At 37.0% G+C, this 23,475-nt stretch overlaps 1 protein-coding gene across 2 annotated transcripts in view; it reads right to left on the bottom strand.

Moving 5' to 3' along the window:
* Positions 1-23,175, bottom strand: part of LOC149576012 (Hus1-like protein) — a 61,337-nt gene extending 38,162 nt beyond the window's left edge. Inside the window, exons 1-2 of one of the 2 annotated variants that reach the window (XM_089816129.1) lie at positions 23,032-23,175; positions 22,801-22,925 (exon numbers count right to left, since the gene is read on the bottom strand). In XM_089816129.1, the coding sequence (XP_089672255.1) occupies positions 22,801-22,925; positions 23,032-23,083 (177 nt within the window). In that variant the 5' untranslated portion in view covers positions 23,084-23,175. The remainder of the gene's footprint in view (positions 1-22,800; positions 22,926-23,031) is intronic. The other variant, XM_089816130.1, reaches the window with a different exon arrangement.
* Positions 23,176-23,475: the final 300 nt, after the last annotated feature.

A 23,475-nucleotide genomic window follows, 5' to 3' on the forward strand; every position in this document is an offset into this window, starting at 1 on the left:
CTCCAAGAAGCCTAAAGTCTTTGGATTTCTTCTCAATTTGTAAATTTAAACACCACTGTAGAGAAGTTAATTTAGCAGCAAATAGATTGGCAAATTATGACATTGATAATGAGGAGAAGCTCATTGTCCCTAATGATCACAAGGATTGTATAATCATGGAGGATTCTTTTCATAAGCAACGATTCACCAAATCATGTGCATTAAGGGCCTATGCTTCTCGCTAGGTTATTATGTGAGGCATGATTATATATGAGGAACTAATTTGCCACGTTTGCACATTGGACCCTCGAACTGGGTCCGAGCACAAAACAGGTTTGGGTTTGTAAAATGGTTCATGTTGGGTTCGCACTAGGTCCATGCCCAGCCCTGTGGGTCCTATTATGAAGCCTCCAAAAACACGCTTTTTCCACATTTGCTCTCATTTCGCTCTCTCCATCTTGCTAGATTGAAGTTGGGTGATTGTATTCAATTGTGGAGTGCCAAATACCTTCTACAAAGAAGATTTCACATTTAAAGTTATTTTATTTATTTATTTTATCTTTGACATTTGGCATTGATCAATGATCAAGCATCATAGATTCATACCATGAAATGATTTAGTTTTAAAATTATGTATATTTCTCCTATTTTTTGTATATATAATGCATATAAATATATATACACTTACACATGAACCCATACGAATCATAATGAAAAAAAAATCGCGAACCCACGAACCGAGCTCTCGTATCCAAACCCATCCCTGAACCCGAACTAGTAACTTAGAATAAGTGCACAAAGTAGTTTTACATTTGTTATGAGATGATAAATAATAAACTAACATGTTAATGTTAATTGATTAATTACGTGTTAGTAATTTAATAATATTAGGTATGAGTTATTTGTCAGGTGGTTTGGTAGTTGGTATGTGGACAGGCTTTATAAAGCCAAATTGTAATGATAAAATGTAGAACATGCTTGACTAATGAATGTGTTTGAGCCTTGGTGTCTACTTTAATATATTGTAATTTCACTTTGATATTGAATTGAGTTTCCTCTAAAACGTCTCTATTGCCCCTCCATTTGATTGTCCTTGTTTCAAAAAGTTCACACAACAGCTATGTTGTAAAGGCCACATGCAACAGCCATCATTTTGCCCATCCTCTTCTTGCATTTTGTCAACAGTTATGCAATGCAGACCACATGCCAGTTTTATGACTTTCATCATCTAGTTGCATTTCTCTTTTCTTTCCATCTTGTTCACTCTATCACTGCTTTCACCCCATTTTGTTCACGACTTTTTCATACCCAAAATCTTTAAAATTAAAAAATATATATATTCAAATTTGTATTTCTGTCGCAAAACAACTGGCATACAAATATACAAAAATTGTGTGAAAACTACTATAGACCAATGGCATTGGGAAATGGTCATTATGTGTTGAAATATGCTACTTGAGCATTCAAACTATTGTTTGCAGCGTTGCATTCAATATGAATTAAAGTGAGCGTGGAGGTGTTCATTTATTCCAGCAAGATTGGATTGCATGCCATTGCTTTCAATCTCCTTTATAATGTGTTAAATCAAGATTAAAAAGTCATTCATGAATTTGTGTAGTGATTCTAGTTTTGCCACTTCAAGACACGGAAAGAGATTGCATTCATTGCTATCATCTGTAATTATCTCACCCCACAAAAGAATTTGTTGAAAGGGCCTTGGAAGCATTTAAGCAAATATAATTGCACATGTAAAGCCAGACATCTCATTTTGAAAATTTTCTTATTATTAACAATAATAGTAATTATTAACAATGAGAAATTAGTATATTTTAATATTATATAGTAATTTTATTAATATTGTACAAAGTTTTTAAATATCCTTGTACATGTTATGAGGTTTTCACACCATCATCCCATTGCAAATGGGGACCCCCTCTTTTTGCTGTAGCAGTAGTAGTGGTCTTAGATGCTCTTAGGTGGTCTTAGATAGTCTTGCTGGCAATTTTCGAGTATCCGAGTTTGAGAGTGAGTTTGAGCAATTTTGACCTGCTAGGAAGTCAAGTATGTTTGGGATGTAAGCGGAAGTTGGGCAAAACTAGTCATGGAGATGGTGTTGAAATCAAGGGATTTATGAGGAAATGAGTTAGAATCAATAGAAAATCCTCAAGGGCAGATTTGACTCTCCCATGACGATTAATTCTCCTCCCCTATGTGATGACCCTAATTGTAATAGATTACAAAGTTAATTAAAAGAATATATAAATTGAAATGGCTAAGGGATATATAAGCAATGGCCAATAAAAAATTTAATGTTGAATGTTCATATTTAATAGTATTAACAATAAATTAATAATTAATTCCTAAAACAATTACTAGATTAATAAGGGTAAATAATAATAATCACTTATTATTAATTAAACTATAAATACTTATGTTTATATCAAATCTTATTTCACTTCATTTATAAACTAAAATTCTACCTATTATCTAACTACCTAACCTAGCGACCCCATCTTATATTACGTCATGATCATTTAAAAGAGGATAGGAGCTGGTGCAGGGGCACCCTAATAAATGTTATAAAATGCAATGTCAAGACTCTCTTGAAGCCTTTTAAATCCTTAGGATTAATTAGGAATGATGGCTATTCATTTTGACCCACTTGTGAGACCTAATTCCAAGATTGGCACACTACAAGCCCTTGGTCAACTATGGTCAAAGGTGTCAATAGCCTAGAATATTAGGATATAATAGTCTTTCATGTTTTTACATGTTATTATCCATGTTGAATCGGTTAAAACCAACTTTAGTTGTTAGGAGCAAAAGTTGCACTAAAAATGCAAAAGTTGCTAAAAAGTTGTCAAGCGACTTTTAGCAACTTTTTGCAAAAGTTGTACTTTGAATCCCCAATGGTCATATCTGTTTCAAATGGTTGTTATAACTGTTGGGAAGGCCTACATAGCCCTTTCAGGCGGGTGGTAGGCAGACAATGTGTAATTTTTCCTTGAATCAATAAAATATACTAAGTTTTCTGCCAATTCTGATGCTGTAGCAAGTTGTATGGACATCCTCTGACACACATGTACGGAACTTTGACATGGTTGGATAGCCTAGTGAATAACCTTTCATTTGCACTTGGAATGAGTTTCTAATTCGTTGTATAACTCCAGATATCCTCAAATTACTGATTACTACTCTAGTTTTGCACCTATACCTAGGGTTTCATCTATTTTCTCTTATAACTCAAGATTCCACCATGGGAATTTAACGACCCTAGGTGGAATCCAAGTTAGAACAATGTATTATATGATTCTTTTGGTTCCTAGACCAAAGAGGCAAACAGGAAAGAGAAACTTGATGCCCTAGGCATGCAAGATCCATGTGCACGCTAGGAATCCATAGCAGCATCTTCCATAACTCGAGACAAAGATGGTTCCAAGGCTTGGGATTTGATTTGTGATCATGTCATGTAAGCCCCCTCATGTTCCAATTGTTGAACTTGAGTTTTCATCAAGAGTTTTGGTACTTCCTTTGTTATGGGAGGCCTAAATGCCTAATTACACCAAGCGAGATTTCAAGTCCTACTTGCATCATTCTCAATTTGGGATCCTAGTGCCTTGGCATGTTGTATAAACCCCAAAAGGGTATCTGAATCTATGATTCATTCCTTGGGTTGTATGGAGATTGCTGGAGCTAAATGAAGTTTTCAGTTTGGAAGGGCTATAAGCCTAATCTTAGATTTGTGAAGCAACTACTAAAGAAATGTTGCATAGTTTGAATCTAATGCTTGATTCATGTTTCTTAGGACCTAAATAGACCATGTCTGTTCTTTAGGGTCACCCCTGGTCTTTGTTTGTGTTTGGGGAGTTTTGTGTCAAAATAAGCCTTTTTAATGCCCTTGAGCAACTAGTGATTAGTTGTTTTGTGATAGGTTTTCCTTGTGATTGGGATTGCCTTGGAGTGGTTTTGGGTTGTGATAACCTCATCCACCTTGTTGAACACTTGTGATAAGTGTTTGGGGTATTTTGGCTTGAAAAGACACCATTTGTATCATTCCTTCAATAAATAAGATTCTAGGAACCCTGTTTCTAAACCCACTACTGGTTCCACTATATATATATCTCATAGCATTGTCAAATGAGAAAATAAATATAGAAAAAAGAAATAATTGGTAAATAAAAAGGGCGACACTTGGTACAACCCATTAATACAAAAACTAAAATAGTCATGAGTACCAATTACAAAAAAATATCATTATTATGTGGGCCTTTAAATACGGCGAAACCACTAATGTAACATATCCCCATGTGGCTTCGACCCCTTAGCATAGTGAACAAGGCCCTCGACTGCCTATCACATACGGTCAATCACATACTAGGGCATAATTGTTGACTTAGAAGGTAGAATATATAACTACATATGTTTATAATTGGCATGATTGTTATTTCCAAGGTAAATAGAATAACTAATATTAATGACTATTGAATACCTTCAAACATTATTATAAATAATTAAATAGAATAAATTATAATGTATGCTTAAGATGGGATTAATATGGAGACCTTTAATATTATTGATAGATTTAATCCTCCAAATTAGTATAGATATTTAAAATATAATTATCTCCTATGTCATTATTTGATCTCTAGTAAGAAGCGTATGGTGTTACAAAGGAGGAGCTTGTATAAATCCAATCTCCAGACTGAATCACGATAAAGGGTATAGGTCAGCATTCTGTAAATCTTCATGAAACTGACTTGAACCTATAAACTCTGAGGGCGTCTAGAGATGGTGTCTAGGCAACTTGGATAAAATCTATACCTTTGGACCAACAAACCAAATAGTGATAACATTGAGTATGTTGAAAGGAAAATTACTTCCTATCTGAAATTTTTTTGTTGAGAAGCCTATAACACTAAATGACTTAATTTGCAATTTTTATATCCAACCCTAACAGAGAACATTACAACTGGTATCAGAGCAATTATCCCGCCATCCTGTTAATGCAACAAAACCAACGAGGTTAAGGAGCATTAGAAAGAGAAAAAAGAAACATAATAACACAATTTAGAAGATTCATGGAAGTGACAACCAAAACATTGATGGAACAAAATAATAGGGCCCAGGCTTTCATGAAAGCAATAGAAAATATGAACAGCTCAATAAATGATCTCATAAATTCTAATGGAAAAAATATAGTTACCAACCATTCTGAAAAATAATAACAGGACAACCAACCCCAAGGTTAAGAAACTATTATTCTTACCAAGTAAAGAAACACCTAGAGAAGAAGAAGGAAACAATCACTATACTTATAGCACAAAAGAACTAGCAACAGTGTATTTGAGACTAAGTTCAGAGATAGAAATAGATATAGCCTTCATTGATTATAGGCTCCTAGAAAGGAAAAAGAATGGTCTAACAAGGAATTAATAGAGAAAGTGGATAAGGTCACTATCCCCAATTTTGATAGATATAACAAAATCACTGCCCAGAGTTGGTTGTTAAAATTAAATACTTACTTGACCATTGTTCCCATGATAGAGGAAAATGGAATTCAATATGTTGTCCTACACTTGGAAGATATGATGACATTACAACTTATGAGGAGTTCTCTCAAAACTAATCAAAAGGTTTGATCGCAAACATCCACAAAAAGATTTCAAGAGGTTAACACAATAGATACAAAGTGGGAAGATCAATGAATATGTTCAAAGATTCCAAAGAATCTCTACAGAAGTTACAAGGGTGGATGAAGAAAAACTATCCTATCTATTTCTAGATGGATTAAAAGAGTCATTAAGGGGATTAGTAGCTGCCTTTAAATCGTATACTCTAGAAGACATCGTAGAAACAACACTAAACATGGACCCTAAATGACCAAGATGCAGAAGAGCATATAAGACATGCTCATAAGAAAGAATCTTACCCCAAATCCTATAAGGGCAAGGACGAGTCTAAAAAAGAGGAGAATCCATGTTTTATGTGTAAAAAAAATGGGAAAAAGGACACAATGTCGTAAGGAGGATTTAGAACCTAAAAAATCATGTCATAGATGTAAGGAAGGATGCAGCAGGCCACAAATGTAAGGGCGGAATTCACCAAATTGAAGCAACTTTTGAAGACGAAAAGCCCAGCAAGAAAGGCAAGTATTAAGACGATGATAGGGCACACTTAATGATAGCCGACGTTAACTCATAAGATTCTAAGAACTTTAAATTGCTTGAAGACAAGCAAATTAGGAAGGGTGGACTGTGATGATCATAATTGTAATAAATTAAGAAATTAATTAAAAGAATATATAAATTAAAATGGATAATTGATATATATAAATAATGGCTAAGAAATAAATTAATGTTGAATGTTTATATTCAATAGCAACAATAATAATCAATTTTTAAAACAAAGTAAATTAAAGAGGTTAATTAATAATAATAATCAATTTTTATTAATTAAACTCTAAATTCTTCTTTTTATATCGAAACTTATTTCACTTCATTTATAGAATAAATTTCTACCTATTATCTAAATACCTAACCTTGCGACACCACCTTATATTATGTCACAACCATTTAAAAGAGGATCAGAGCAATATATATATATATATATATATATATATATATAGCATAGCATAGCATTGTCGAATGAGAAATAAATACAAAAATTGGTAAATAAAAAGGTCAACACTTGGTACAACCCATTTATACAGAAACTAAAATAGTCGTTTAAGCACCGATTACAAAAAAAATATCATTATTACATGGGCCTTCAAATATGGTGAAACCACTAATGTAATGGACCCTACGTGGCTTCGTGATACAGGAGCATCTTGGGTTTGCTCGGTGACTACTTTAGAGTTCATGGGAGAAGGCTCAACAATTGCTTTGGAGGGTGATTGGACTGATACTCGATCGAAGAAGGACTGGTGTTCGGCATACATTGGGAGCTCGACGTGGTCTAGGAGTTCAGCATGCTCTAAGAACTCGACATGGTCTATGGAGCTCGGCATGGTCTGTTGCACTCGACATGCATTGGAACTCAGCAATGCTTGTGAGAGCTCAACGATGCTTGGTTTTACTAGTGCTCGGCTTGGTCTTAGTTTCTGTTGGTGCCAAGTTGTCTATGAGCCAACTTTTGGCATTTAATTTATGTTGGGGTATTTAATTTGTGTTGTGGCCGACTTGTGGCTCAACAAAAAAAAAAATTTCTATTAAGATAGTTTAATAAATATTTACATCACGAGTTCAAAGTTCCCAAAAACAACCAAAAAAAACAGACTTTTCACATCCCCTTGAATATATACAATTACAAAATTAGGGGGGTGACGGTATCAGTTCTTTTTAACTAGCTATACTTAGATTAACAATCCATTTTCAACTACTAATTACATTACAAGTATCAGCAATTTTATAATCTAATAATTCACTATTGAAATTAACCCCATCCATCCTTGAGGCTGGACACCTCCGCATGGGCCATTTGATCAGCTTCACTCTGTCTATTATCTTGACTGGGCACTGTATTCCAACCATCATGCTGCATTGGTCCCTGCTCTTCATGATTATGGACTGAACCTCCACCAGGTTGCTGATCAGCTCCCCAACCGGATTGAACAGCACCAACCTGATCCTGCTCTTGATTATACATATTTTCCCAACCTGTTTGAGGAAGCTCAGTTTGAGGGACATCTTGCAACTGCCATTCACTAATATATTTGTTCAATTCATCCATTTTTGTTGGAGCCAAGAAGGATTGGAATCCTGAAACATAGTTTGCAGCTTGAACTTGATCTTTCTTTATCATTAAGCACCCTTCACAGACTAGCTTCATAAAGTCTGATTTTGTGATTTGAAGAACCAATGATACCTCTGATATAATATTAAAATGAGTGAGTTTAAAATTAAACTCAGTAAGCTTCCTCCTCTCGGCTTGAAAGATTTATTTATTCCTGTCCTTCCATAGAGTCCATAAAACCTCAATAGTCAAAACAAACCAAAAACTATTGAATTTAGAACCAAATCTATCCACATATCTAGCAAGGATCTCTGACTAGGAAAAACTATTAATACAGTTCCACAGACATGGAAACCCCAAAAAAATAGACCATATCTTACGTGCATATAAACATTCAAAAAATAGATGGTCAATAGACTCATGAATATTACAAATATTACAACACACAGGAGCAAGACCAATTGATGAAAGGACTTTCCCAACAACTAACTTTTTAAATAAGAGCAACCACTTGAAACAAAGTTTTTTTGGCTCTGCTTTACTTTTCCACGTGTATTCAAAGAATAAAGACCAATTAGAAAAAGGGTTGATTTGCCCCCAACACTGAGACACCCTAGCTAGGAGAGGAATCATTTTTCATACAGAGATAAACATTTTTGGTAGTACTTTCTGACAACAAATTACCATCAATCCATTTAATCTTCTTTAAGAATCCATTAGCATCTAACAATTCTTTTCGATTACAACTAAGCATTGCTTTCTTAATAAGGGTATATGTCTTTTTTTGCGAATCAAGAATGTTAAATCTACATTTGATATCCTCTCACTCCCTTAGCTGCCCACCATCCATAATGTCCTGTATCAAAGAGATCCTCTTTAAGTTCCAAGCCTTGGCTGAACAACTTTGTATTAAAGCCAAAGGTTTACCATTATAGGAAAGCCCACACCAAATAGATCTATCTTTGACTAGATAGTGTGGGGGAACTCCTACTGCTCCCCTCATCGGAATATACTGCCTCACTTGAATCCAAGCCTTCCAAAAAACCTAAAAAATCTTGGATCCAAATATCTTCATATTAAAATCACCAAATACAATGTCCATTAGTGGAATATCTTTCCATAGTTTCCCTATCCTAATGATAGACCTAAGAATGTTATTCCTAATAAGAATCTTCCATGGCTCATTCCCCCATAAGGCTTTTACCATCCACTTAGATGCAAGAGCATACCCCTGAGTTTTAATGTCTTTTGATCCCAATCCACCTTGATTCTTCTCTTGGCAACACCAAGCCCATTTGACACAATACCTTTTCCTGTTCCCTTTCCCATCTAACCATAAAAAATTTCTAAGAATCTTGGCAATCATATTTACTTGAGAACTTAAAAACAACCAAGCTGAAGCATAATATAAGTGATGAGCTGCCAGAACCTTTTGCACCACCTAGAATCTACCTGCTATAGAAATTGAATGTGTTTGCCATTTAACATGTTTTCTATTAATCTTACTGTAGATCCATTCCTACATGCTATTCAAATTAGGCTCAACTGAAAATGGAATCCCCAAATACCTTACTACCTCATTAGGCCCTGCTTGGTTCCAGCCCTTGCTTACTAACCAATCTGGTGAGTCCTGTTGCCATCCCAAAATTGTGGATTTAGATGGAGCTATGTTGGATCCAGAAGCCTTACAAAAGAAATCCAACCTCCTAAAGGCATTGTCAAAATTTTCCTCAGTCAGACCTAAGAATAGAGATGTATCATCAGCAAACTGAACATTGATCAACTCATCCATATTTGGAAGAGAGATCCCTTTTACAGGAGGTCCTAATTTTGAAGCTCTTAAAACATAGAACATAGCATCTGAAGCAATAACAAATAGTAAAAGAGCAATCGGGCAACCCTGTCTAATAGACCTTTGCAACCTAATAGGTTCTAAAAGATTGCCATTAACATCTATAATAGTAGAAGCTTGATTAAATAGAATGCTGATCCAATCACAGTACTTCTTTGGAAAACCAAAAGCCTTTAGCAGACCAATAACAAAACACCATTCTATTCTATCACATGCCTTTTCAAAATCTAACAAGATCATAGCCACCTCTTGCCCATTCTCTTTTGCCCACTGCAGTGCTTCCCAACTTGTAATGAGATTTTCCAGTATGTATCTACCTTGTATGAACCCAATTTGAGTTTGTGAAATGAATCTACTAACCAATGGAGCAATTCTCCTGGCTAGGGTTTTGGCTAATATTTTATATGAAAGGTTTAATGAAGTAATCGGCCTCCAATTTTTAACCAGTGTTTTATCTCCAGTTTTTGGAAGAAGCTTAATAATTCCTTTATTAATATCTTTTCCCAAAGATCCTTTAGCAAATGCCTCCTCGTATACTCTTAAAAGCTCAACACTTATCCAATTTTTGTTCTTTTTATAAAATTATGTCTGAAGGCCATCTATTCCAGGAGATTTTCCATTAGATAAGGAATCAATAGCAGCATCAATTTCTTCTATCGAAAGCCCTTTATTGAGAGAATCCTGCTCTACTGCAGACACTTTCATTGGAATAAGCCTAAGGCACTCATCCATACTTGAATGCTCCTCATACCCCATCTCCGAAGAAAACAAATCTTTATAAAATTGATAAAATGCCTTTTGAATATCTTCTAGCTCCTTAGAATTTCTACCATCTACTTGAATCTCATCAATCAACTCCCTTCTATGCTTAGCTTTAATAATATTAAAGAAATACCCTGACCCCTTATCTCCTTCATTTATCCAATTCATCCTAGCTCTGATTTTCTGACCTTGAATTTTATACCTCTAAATAATATTTAGGTTATGCTTGATCTTCACAAGTTGTGCTTCTAACATTTCATCACTCTCTCTAATTTGAAGATCTTTTTCAATGTTATTAAGCTTATTATGCCAAAAGGTTTCTTCTCTATTCCTATCAATGGCCTGCTTCTTCCCAATAACTTGACAAAGATTTTTCCAAGTTTCAGCCTTCAAATTCCACAACTCTATGACATTCAAAAGAGGGTTGCTCATACTAGTAAGATCTGAGACCATCTGAATAGCCTCAAGATTATCTGTCATCCAAAAGGGAAATATTCAATTTGAAAGTATTTTCATTCCTCTTCCTCTCCTCCTTACTCCTATCACCTACAAAGAGACAACAAGTGTAAATTGGAGAATGATCAGAAAGTCAAGTAGGAAAAACTTGTACAGGGGCATGATACTGATCTTGTTTGAAGGACACTGAATTCACTTCCCCATACACTCTATCAAGTCTACAATACACCCTTTGTTTACCTCTCTGATTATTACACCAAGTGAAGCAGATATCAGGGAATTTCCCATGCATATTTTCCATAGGATCAGTCAAATCAAATTTTCTTTTAAATTTATGCCAAAAAAAAGTTCATTTCCTTTCCATGAGTGTGCCAAACCTCCTGATTTATCAGCTCTGTGTTTTACCATATTGAAATCCCCAACAAACACCCAATGAATTTTAGGGCGATCAGAACGACACCAGTCCCATAATTTAGCTCTTTCTCTATAGTTATTAGAAGCATACACATTACATATACTATAAACTATCTCATCTCTTTTCAATGACACCCATATAATTCTCGAGCAAGGTGAGCAACCATGTTCTACAATATGGCTTTCCCACTTAGGGTTGACCAGAATAGCCACTCCTCCTTTTCCCCTTTCATGATTGGAGTGAAAACCAACTGCTTTGTCCCATTAGAACTTCAAAATAGAATGAGCTTGAAACCCTACAACTTTAATCTCCTGTAAACAAATAATATCTTTAGTATCCAATCTATTACACCATCTCCTAACTAAATATTTTCTATCAGGCATTTCTAACCCCCAGACATTCCAACTATGAATGTGAAGCATCATCATGATTTAGGGGGAGATTTGGAGTTCTTACACATCTTGTTAAAACAATCCGGCAAGTTCTTTCTACCTCTTTCCCCCATTAGGAAGAGCAATCCTTTCTACAATCTTTCTTTTCTTTTTTTTCACTACCTTAGTGAATTGATTATCCTGCTCTAAACTAACCAAAACAAGAGGTCCAAGTGAGGCATCTAACACTTCCAACTGGGGGAGCAACATCTTGTTATCCACTTGCATTTTACAAGCTCTTTCCTTAATGGTAACAAGGGCTAGCTATTGGGCATTCAAGGCTGGAGCTAAAGCCTTATTAAAAGGGGCCTCTAAAGCAACATTACCTGGCAGGGAGGCAGCTAAGGGAGTGGGAATCACCTCTAAAGCAGAATTTTTAGCAAGGACTACCTCAAACTCTTCTTCAAAGAAAGGATTCGAAAGGGAAATAAATTTATTAGATGTCAAGGTATCCACATGATCTGAAGCCCTCGACTGAACACCTAGATTATTATTAACATCCACATCACCATTAACATTCTTATTATTAGCAGAAACTATTAAAGAGTTCTTCTCACCCACCACTGGATTCAAATCATTCTTCATATTATTATTAGGCCCATTTTTATTAACCACATTAAATTTTTCCTTTTGCAAATTCATTAGGGCCGGACAATCTTTCTTCGTATGGCCGTTGCATCTGCAATGAAAGCAAGCACTAAGATTTCCTAGCAAGGAGATATCCCAACAGAAGGATTCCCCATCAAAGTCTAAGGAAATTTTGTCCTGAAAATCCACCTCTGGGGCCAAAGCAACTAAAACCCTAGCATTCAAATGCGGCAGTGTAACTCGAGATTGTTCAATTTGCAGCACAGAGCCTAAAGGCTTAAGAATTTGCAGAATAAAAGACCAAAATTCAACTTTAAGGTTTTTAATCTCCACCCAATTTGGAGGGGCACGAGCAACTATTTTTTCAATATTACATTTTGGAGACCAAGGATATGCCCTGAACGTCGACCTACCAACATTCCAAAATTTCTTCTCTAAAATTCTTTCCTGCATATTATGGTTCTTTAAAAACACAACAAACATTCCTTTTTTAATCATACGACAATATGTCACATAAATTCCAAGTTTCTTTCCCCACACTGTAGCAAGCCAGTCATCAAAAAAAATTTTGGCCGGCATAAATTCCTTATCAAGACATACAAAGAAAATAGCAATGCTTTTAAGCCTAGATTGTTCACCTTTTATTGTAGAAATCATGTCCTCAATGGGGGACAAAAAAAGAACTTTTGGGCCGAGAGAAGGAACCTTACCAACTCCTCCGCCATCACTAGCGACGACATCTCCTCCTTGGGCGAGTCCACATCCAACGGTTGTGGCCCGTCCTCCATTTCCACTGGCACCACCACACTCTGCCTCCACTGGAATCCTCCTAAAAATTCCATCAAACTCTACAAAGGTCGAGAAATAGGACTACTATCGGCCAGGATTTGTTTATACGACGGCTTCTCCCCTGTCTTATCAGCATTAATACCTCCATCCTCAGTACAAATTCTCTCAGAAACACGTTCCGAGCCCTCTCCCATAATAATATCCCCCTCCTTTCCATCATGACTCGGCTCTCCCATAACACGAGCAAACCAAGCCGAGGGCAAAGAAACCAAAAACAAACTAGGGCACAATAAAGACACACAATCGCATCCCTTAAAACAATTAAAACAAATGCACGTAAGAGATAAAAGGACACTTGACACGACCAATACAAAACTAAAATCATGAAATGACACCTATTCACACAAAGCATGAAATCAAGCGCAGACGTCATCACACATTTGCACAAATTGTAGAGCCATCTTCCTCCCCTGGCTCAACATATACTTAATATGAGGGGTTTATTTTAATTTGTAATTGCTAGGCCAACTTGTGGCTTAGTTGGGTATAAGTAGGGGGTCTTGTGGAGTCTATTAGGCATTCATTCATGGAGTGATTCATTCATTTCGGAGAAGTGAGTCTAGAGAGTAGCTGAAGAGCGAGTTTTTCCTGAGTCTGTGGACAGAGCACCGAATGTGAGGCAGTTTACAGTAGGATTGTGGTGGAGTTGTGAGCGTGTCAACAGAGCACCGAATGTGAGGCAGTTTACATTTGGATCTTGGATGAGTTTGGAGAAGAGCTAGTGGTTGCAGTTTAGAAACAAGAAGATTGCTTGGTGGCTTGCGAGCATAAGTTATCTTGGAGGTTTCTACCAGAGTGTGGATCTGGACTAGCAAGGATTTGGATTGGATCTTGAGGTATCTTGCAGAACTATTTTTGTAATTGCTATTTGTATTTGGCCCTAACCCGGAAGACCTTATAGTCAAGCATATTGCATGTAATCAATTATTAAATGAATAAAGAGTTGTGATTGGTATCAGATCTTGCATTATTGTTGCTTCATTGTTGTGTTTCCGCTATGTGGTTGTTTGTTGGGGGCTTGGACATCTCCTTTGGGGATTTTCCTGCCTTGCACTGCGTCAGATGGTATCAAAGCGAAGGTTGTTCCTGAGTGTGTAGACAGATCGCTGAAGTTGAGGCAGTTTGCACCAAGACTCGGGTTGAGAGAAATTGACCCGTGAAGATCTTGATCAGGTAGTGGATTTTTCTTTCTAGAGTCCTAGTTCTCTTGGTTGTGAGGTGGCAGATCATGGCTCTAACTTGCAATTGCAGAGGGCTTGCAGATGGATTGATGGTTGTGAAGATGGAAGGTTGATCTTGTCGAGGCATGATCGCAGAAGAGTTTGTGGATTGCAGATCCATGGTCCTGGACTTGTGATGTGGTTCATGATTGTTCGTGCAAAGTGGCAGGTTGCGATCTAACTTACAAACAATTCGGTTTTATCACAAGGAGTGTGGGAAGGATTTGTTGTAAAGGGTTTACAAAGATCTTGAAAGATGGCTTCAGAAGGATTGGACCCTGGTATGATTGCAAATCTCCATGATGTGGTGGAAAGGAGGTTTTCAGAGATGTCTTCTCGGTTTGAAGCTAGCTTGGCTGATCTAGTTAAGGAAAGGGTGAGGAAGAAATTTTGTAGATGTTTGTGGAGTTGGAATCTACCGATCCGGAAGAGTTGTTTGGCCAATCAAGAGACTTGTTTGTGAGAGAAGATGGCATGGCAAGGTCGAGGTGGAAGAGTTTGGTTTTGTTGACCAGTTTGTGGAGTCTGATGCAAAACCTGTAGAGAAACTTGAGGTTGTTGCTGAGGGTATTCCTAACCTTGTTGATGCTAAGATGGAGATTAATTTTCATGATCAATCGATTGGTTCTGACATGAAAATTGTGGAGCACTTGGTCGTAGATGATCCGGTCGCTGTTGGTGGTGACTTGTATGTTGCAGAGCAACTTGTTGTGAGCAATGAGATTGTTGGTGTTGAGGGTTTGGCATGTGTTGATGGAGATCTACATATTGTTGCTGATATGGAGTTTGTTGATACTGGTGTAGATTCACTAGTTGCTGATGTGGATGAGGGTTTGTTGATGAAGCATTAAGTTCATTTTGTTCTTGGGAATGAGCATGCTGATTGGATGGTTGAGATTTTGGTGTTTGATAGAGTGATGCAGATGTGGATGATTTGCATGTTGCTTTTCTTGTCCCTATTGGAGTGGAAAACTTTGGTGAAGATGAAGACAGTTGTTGATCTTTCTTTGGGCATCAAAGTGTGGGACACACTTTTCTATTTACCTGGGGAGCATGATGCAAGAGCATCTAGGGTTTGCTCGGTGACTACTTTGGAGTTCATGGGAGAAGGCTCAATAGTTGCTTTGGAGGGTGGTTGGATTGATACTCAATCGAAGAAGGACTGACGTTCGGCATACACTAGGAGCTCGGCATGTCTATTGCACTCGGCATGCATTGGAACTCGGTAATGCTTGTGGCAGTTTGGTGATGCTTGGTTTTACTAGTGCTCAGCTTGGTCTTGGTTTTTGTTGGTGCCGAGTTGTCTGTGAGCCAACTTTTGACATTTATTTTATGTAGGGGTATTTAATTTGTGTTGTGGCCGACTTGTGGCTCAACATATATTTAGTATGAGGGGCTTATTTTAATTTGTAATTGCTAAGCCGACTTGTGGCTTAGTTGGGTATAAGTAGGGGGTCTTATGGAGTCTTTTAGGCATTTATTCATGGAGTGATTCATTCATTTTGGAGGAGTAAGTCTGGAGAGTAGCTGAAGAGCGAGTTTTTCTTGAGTCTATGGACAGAGCGCCGAATGTGAGGCAGTTTACAACAGGATTATGATGGAGTTGTGAGCGTGTGGACAGAGCACCGAATGTGAGGCAATCTACACTTAGACCTTGGATGAGTTTGGAGAAGAGCTAGTGGCTGCGGTTTAGAAACAAGTAGATTGGTTGGTAGCTTGCGAGCACAAGTTGAGATCTTGGAGGTTTCTACCAGAGTGTGGATTTGGATTAGCTACGATTTGAATTGGATCTTGAGAGATCTTGCAGAACTGGTTTTGTAATTGTTGTTTGTATTTGGCCCCAACCTGAAAGGCCTTACAACCGGGCATATTGCATGTAATCAGTTACTATATGAATAAAGAGTTGTGATTGGTATCAGATCTTGCATTATTGTCACTTCGTTGTTGTGTTTCCACCATGTGGTTGTTTGTTGGGGGCTTGGGCATCTCCTTTGGGGATTCTCTTGCCTTGCACTACGTCACTTCGACACCTTAGCATAGCGAACAAGGCCCTTTAGCATTGTCGAATGAGAAAAAAATATTTAAAAAATAAATAATTGGTAAATAAAAAGGGCAACACTTGGTACAACCCATTAATATAGAAACTAAAATAGTCGTTTAAGCACCGAATACAAAAAAATATCATTATTACATGGGCCTTCAAATATGGTGAAATCACTAATGTAACGGACACTACCTGGCTTTGACACCTTAGCATAGTGAACAAGGCCCTTGGCCGCCTAACGTATATGCTCAGCCACCTATTGAGGCATCATTGTTGACTTAGAAGGTAGAATATATAACCACACATGTTTATAATTGGTATGATTATTATTCGCAAGGTAAATAGAATTATTGATATCTATTGAATACCTTATAATAGTATTATGAATAATTAAATAGAATGAATTATAATGTATGTTTATGATGGGATTAATATGGAGACCTTTAATATTATTAATAGATTTGATCCTCCAAATTATTATTATAAATAATTAAAATATACTTATCTCCTATGTCATTATTTGATCTCTAGTAAGAAGCGTATGATGTTACCAAGGAGAAGCTTGTATAAATTCAATCTCCCTATCAAATCCTGATAGAGGGTAGGGGTCAGCATTCCGTAAATCTTTGTGCAACGAACTTGGACCTATAAACTTTGATGGCATTCGGAGATGGTGTCTAGGTAACTTGGATAACATCTATACCTTTGGACCCACAAAACAAATAGTGATAAGATTGAGTATGTTGAAAGGAAAATTACTTCCTATTCATAAACATAAATTGTTGAGAAGCCTGTAACACTAAATGACTTAATTGTGTAATTTTTATGTCCAACCCTAATAGGGGACATTACACCCTATATTAAATTTTCGCCATTCTACCAAGGCTTGGCCCAAGCATTAAGGAGGCAGTGATTTTGACTTAAAGGGAAAATCAATATTTAAAAACATTAATCCCCTTGTCTAAATCGGCTTACATGGTTGAAACAAATTAATCAATATGCTTGCATTGGCCTACATTAGTTATGTCAGCCTGCATAGGATGAAGTGCCTCTGCAACATCAAATCATATAAAGTTTCCTCTGTGCTGTGACAGCGAAATACTCTTTTGGCAGTGAACTCGTTCATGATCTTGAGAAGTAAAATCTTCATAAAGGTGGCAGCAAATTTACCTTAGTATGGCAGTAAATAATTCCCAACATGGTGGATGGACTTGGTGGATAGGGAGAGCAGGTTCTTTTGAAATTCTGAGTTGGAAGGGCAGATTTTCACCAAAAAAATCAGAGATGAAGGGAGGAAAAGAAGGTGAAATCTGTGCATACTACAAATGAAAAAATTTGTTTGTTCCCAGATTTTAAGACCAAGACTATTTTACCAATGAAATCAGAACTGGAGATAGGCAAGACAAAAGAAGATTTAGACTTGAGTTCGAGAAAATCTATTTTGGCTTCCCTTATTTTGATGATGATGCAATTTTATTTTTCTGAAAAGTTTCAGATTTCCTCCATTTTGTTTATGTCTGTCACTTAATGAGTTTAACGATTTTGTTTCTCTTGTTTTGCAAGCTAAACCATTCGAGGTGAAACCAGGACAGCTTGGAGGGCAAGGAGATGTTCTAGACAGCAAGTCAATGATGTGACGAGACGGATCAAGCTTGAGGACTCCAAATGAGAAGAAAGATCCGAGTCATCAGAATACAAGTTGAAGGCAAGATGAAGATCGAGTTCACAAAGATGCAAGTAATTCAAGTTATAGCAATGAGGAAATTCCAAGAGTGAAAGATAAAGAAAATTTGAGATGACGAAGCGGTTTTGGAATATGCCATCACTATTGAAGGCTTGGCAATGTTGAGTATCAAGAGATATTTTCCCATCACCAAAGGATTGATCAAATCTACAAGATAAGGATATTGAGGTGGCACCTAGTTGTCTTCTACCAATCAAGAAATTCCAGTTACACATTTCTCAATCACATCATGCCAAGTGTGCAATTTTCTCATTGGTCTCAAAAGCATTGTAATTTTCTTATCAGCCCACAGGGTGGTGCATTCTTGTAATTGGTTGAAAATGTGACAACCCTAATTAGGGTTTGTAGGGATTAATCTTGGCCCTTCATTGTGATTGAACAACTATAAAAGGCCAAGACTTTCTCATTTGTAAGGAGTTAGTCATTAGCTAGGAAAGAGAAGAATGAATTAAATTAGGTTAGCTAAGGGAGAGGATTTGATCAAATTGTAGCTATAATGTTATCGAAGTGATTGATGATTCATTGTTGGTCTCCATGGTGAATTACTTAGTGTTGCATGGTTTCTTCAATCTCTCACTTGGAGTAGATTTTAATTCATGTTGAAGCAGTTTAGCTGGATGAAAGTGTGGATGTTTACTTGTTTGCCTCAAATATAAACTAGGCCAATAGCCTCTTGCGGATTGTAGGTGTGTCTTGTGTGGTGATCTAGTGATTGTACTTAACTTCAATTGGGTATTATATCTTTAGTTTGCATCCATTGATGGGACTAAAGAAGAGATATTGATTTGAAAATCATGAGTATATCTTAGAAGCTTGCACTACATGGGTGAAGTCACTAATAAAGCTGCACCTAGTAAAGTCCAAGTCCTCCATACTTCCATCCATTCATAGTTAGAAGGAGAAGAAATTTAAACAAGTTGAGAGTTCAAGAGTTGAAAAATCAAAAGCTATATTTTCATTGCAAATTGTGAAGCCAAATCCATAGAAGCAATGAATGTCTATTGAATGAACAGCGTAAGTCCCCTAAGTAATTACCAGCAATTCACATTATTTCACTGAGCAATTATCCATGACAGAAGGAACCTTGAAGTCATTTCATGATCTGCCTTTGCAAGCTTAGCATGAGAAGTGACCATTGAGTATTTGGTTCTGGATGTTGTCACAAAACAAAACACATCAACAGTACATTAAAACTATTAGATGCCTCTGCTATTTCTGATTTTTAAACTGTTCACCATGGAAAGGATTTAGATGCCTCTGCTATTTCTGATTTTTAAAACTATTAGATGGCATTCATAAGCAACATCTCAAAGATCTGTTTGGATAAGGTCTTTGCTATAAATTCAAATTGAATTGATCCTACTACTGCTGTAGTTCTAGAGGAAGATATTCCTGCTAGGAAATGACATCTCTAGAATTCCAAAATTATGACAGAATTTGTTGTCAAACTGCAATTATAGATTTGGACAAAGCTGTTGTGAAGACTTTAGTGATCTTTTATATCAAGCCTGTGTACAAGGATAGCCTTGACTTGGTTCCAGATTCTGCAGAGTTGAAGACCAATGGTGACAACTCCAAAGACTGCATCCTCATGGCAGTTCTTAAGGGGTTGGTTGACAGATTTCAAACAGTGATTAAGACAATGGAGAGGGTAGAGCTTTTTCTCATACATGGCTCTAGTAACTTCAAGCCAACCCTAGATTTCTTTGACCTGTGTGTTCCCCTTCAGGTCAGACCACATGCATGCAGCGAACATGCAGAAGGTTGAGGGTTCTATTAGTAAATGGCGAGGTTGGCTACTGCTGGTTGGAGGTTCCTTCTGGACCAAAGGTTTGCCTTTGTTGTCAATAAAGTTATAAAATAGCCGACGGGTAGATTAGCTTGTGGTCGGTAATTATTATGTAGCCGACGATTAGAATTAATTATATCCGAATGGACGCGACAGTTGAGTCACCCCTTCGAGAAGGTATATGTACACCATCCGGAATGGACTTTGGATCATTGTTGTAATTATCATTGGAAGCACTATGTAATCTCTTCAGCATATATGCAAATAATAAAAGGAGTACTGCTATGTTATATGTTCTTGTTTATTGTCTGTATGATACATACGGACATTATATAGACCATACAGAGACATAGTAAAGACCGTACGAGAGGCTAGATAACTATGCAGATGTACCGTATGATGACTCCAAAGAAACAATACCATACGGAAAATATAGGATAGACCATGCGGCAATAAGTCACAGATTAGCAAAGAGCATTGCACACGACAAAGCAATATATAGTACGTAGAGTAACCGTACGGCTTACAGGTAAGCAACGAAATAGAGGAAGGAGCACCAAAAAAAAAAAACGACGACAAATCAAAAATGTTCAGAATGAATAACGCATGATGCCCAAGGGAAGGAAAAGACATAAACAGGTAGTAAAACATAAGCGGTTGCCAAAAACAATGTGGAATCAGAAGAAAATCACAAAAATGGTATGTTCCATGGAGTTTTGTGTGGGTTTGAGAGTGCTAATTTGGCCTTGGAGGCGGGGGCACTGCCCCTCAACCCCGCTGGGGGCGTTGCCCCCTAGACCCCCAGTCACTTCAGTTATCAGTCGTGGGAAGTATGACCAGCTGATGAGACCTGGAGCTGCTGGAGGCATGGAGTGTCTGTGTACCAGAGGTGGAGAGAACAACAGAGCAAGCCTTTCCAGAGGGGTGATACGCTTTGAGGCACTTGGAGTAGGTGTTGGACATGAAGCTGTCTTGGTGGATGCATAGAGAACTCGGGAGGAGCTGATCATCAGTTGAAGGCAATACAGCGACACTTGGCTCAGTGTACCCAAGAGTTGGAAGCAGAGAAAGCAGTACGGGTGGATATTTTGCAATTGTCGTCCGCAGACGACTTTTCTTTTTGGGGGGGATGATGTTGTCGATAAAGTTATAAAATAGCCGATGGGTAGATTAGCATGTAGTCAGTAATTATTATGTAGCCGACGAGTAGAATTAATTATATCGAATGGGCGCAACGGTTGAGTCACCCCTCCAAGAAGGTATATGTACACCTTCCGGAATGGACTTTGGATCATTGTTGTAATCATCATTGGAAGTGTTATGTAATCTCTTCGGCATATATGTGAATAATAAAAGGAGTATTGTTGTGTTACATGTTCTTCTCTATTGTCCATATGCATTAAACGGTAAACACCCTTTCTCATTCTGCTCTGGGTTTTTGGTATGTTTGTTCATTGGTTCCTCACACCTATTGTTAAAGTAAATAGAAATTTACATGAAATTCTATATTTAATCTTGTTGTTTTCAATTATGAAAGGAAATTCAGATATAGTCTTGTCTGACCTGTGGCAGGTTCCCACTGACAGCAAATCGGTTGGTTTGTTTGTGGGCTGCAGCTCTTCCTGCTGGATGTTCTTCAGCCTCCCCTGGGTTTATCGGAATTCCAATGTTCGATTCAGTGGTGTTAAGTATGTTATTGATTTTTGAGTACTTTTCTTATTTGGGCCTAGAATTCGAATGTAAGCTCATCATATAAATGGTAGCTATGTTATGCAATCTATTATACAAAGCTCTGTTATGAGGGCTCTGGTTTTTGCATACTTTTATTTAACACGAATGTGGAGAACCCTACCCATACTTCATCAATTGAAAAAGGTATTCTTAATAAGAACAAGAAGATTTCCACAATCCATATGAAACTATATAATTTTTAGTTGTTGTTTTTTGCTTCTGAATTCGATGGTGTGATTATTCTTGTTGAAAAATTTTTGTGTCTTATTAGTTTTGAGTCCCTTAGATATATAATTTTCAGATACTGCAATCATGCAGTAGACAACGTCAATATACTGAAACATTCCAATATGTTATATCAAGATTTTATCCGATACACAGAGGTGGAGTATTGGGCTTTTTTAAAATGAGAATATAACTTGTGAGATAACCGTCAGCTTAGATTCCTCAATTGAGGCATCTCTTCTTCCAAACACACCTGATGCTTCCATGTCGCCTTATCCATCGAGGTGCCACCTAGAGTGGGATCCAATGATCAAACCAATTTCAATGTTCAAAATATTTTCTTGGGATTTGAACCCGAGGGTCCACAATGAAAGCAATTTGAACATAAGGCAAGGAAAACCCCAAATCGTTATGGCATAAGCTCACATCAAATTTCACAAAGCAATTGAGTTTTTACTGTCATAGAACAAAGGTGATTCCGACTGCAGCAAGGAAGGCAAATTCACTAATCACCAGAATCACCTAACCTGAATGACGGATGTGTATGCCCTGTTCAAAACAATTTCTCCAACCAAGCTTTGAACTCTGGTAACTTAATAAGCCTTTAGCAATCAAGACCCCGTAGTCGACAACTCAAAACAGAATTAGAAACAAAAATGTTTGATCGAAAAGTTAAATGTTGGAACTTCCAACCAATAGTCGCAGTCCCCAATTTAAAGGATTCGCCCCCTTCCATCATGAGCTCAAACTAATGCCCAATATGAGTGTAGTTAGAAACGACTGACGCAATGAAATTATGTATTTTCCTGGTTAATTATCTCGGTAGTACCTTATTTTCCCTTCTGTTATTTCTATGGTGTATATGAATAATAGAAATCACAACCAGTTATTCACAAACAATATAAAACAAGGACTATTACATTGAGACGCTCAAAACCAAAAACCAAAAATTTGAATCAAATTGGGGGGAAAAATACAGGCCTTTTTGAATTGAGCAATAGCCTGAACCCCATCCGCATTGAGAACATTGTGCAAAAAAATTATATGGCCTTTAGTCAGGTACAGATGGCAATTCTTCCCAATTTTCTCCAATGCGGGGACAAATTCTGATATATCCCAATACCCAGAACATATATTAAAAGGAAATTTGACGAAAAGCTACGAAAAACTGTCAGCTCAGCGAGGACGAGAAAAGTATAAAATTAGGATTACTTCGTTCGAGCAGATAAACTCCATTGTCTGTTAGAAAGCCCTTGAACTTCATTGCTACTTCTCATCTCCCGCCGTTTACTTTCAGAAATTCCATTATAGCTAAAACGAATAACTCGTCCTAAACGTAAGACTCGGATATTTAAGAGATACATTATTAGTTCCTCCAAGGCAGGATACTGAAATGCAACTGTTCCATTTAATTGTCCAATGAGATTTGAGTATTTTTTGACAACTTTGTAGATTTCTAAAGTTTTAATATATATTGAAGTTTTTAGAATTATAGAGAAAACATTTATCTTCAATATGATTGGCTGCTTTTTGCTACAGTAGTGTTTTTGGCTCACTTAAGAACTTTATACACTCCAATGTGGAAAAAAAATGAGTAATAAATAAAGTTGAAAAAGCACCATAAATATCTTGTACTTATTCTAAAGACAATAATAA

Source organism: Cupressus sempervirens, chromosome 1 (genome assembly GCF_028749045.1).
Source record: "Cupressus sempervirens isolate cs-2001-9-10 chromosome 1, ASM2874904v1, whole genome shotgun sequence".
NCBI classification, from domain to species: domain Eukaryota; kingdom Viridiplantae; phylum Streptophyta; class Pinopsida; order Cupressales; family Cupressaceae; genus Cupressus; species Cupressus sempervirens.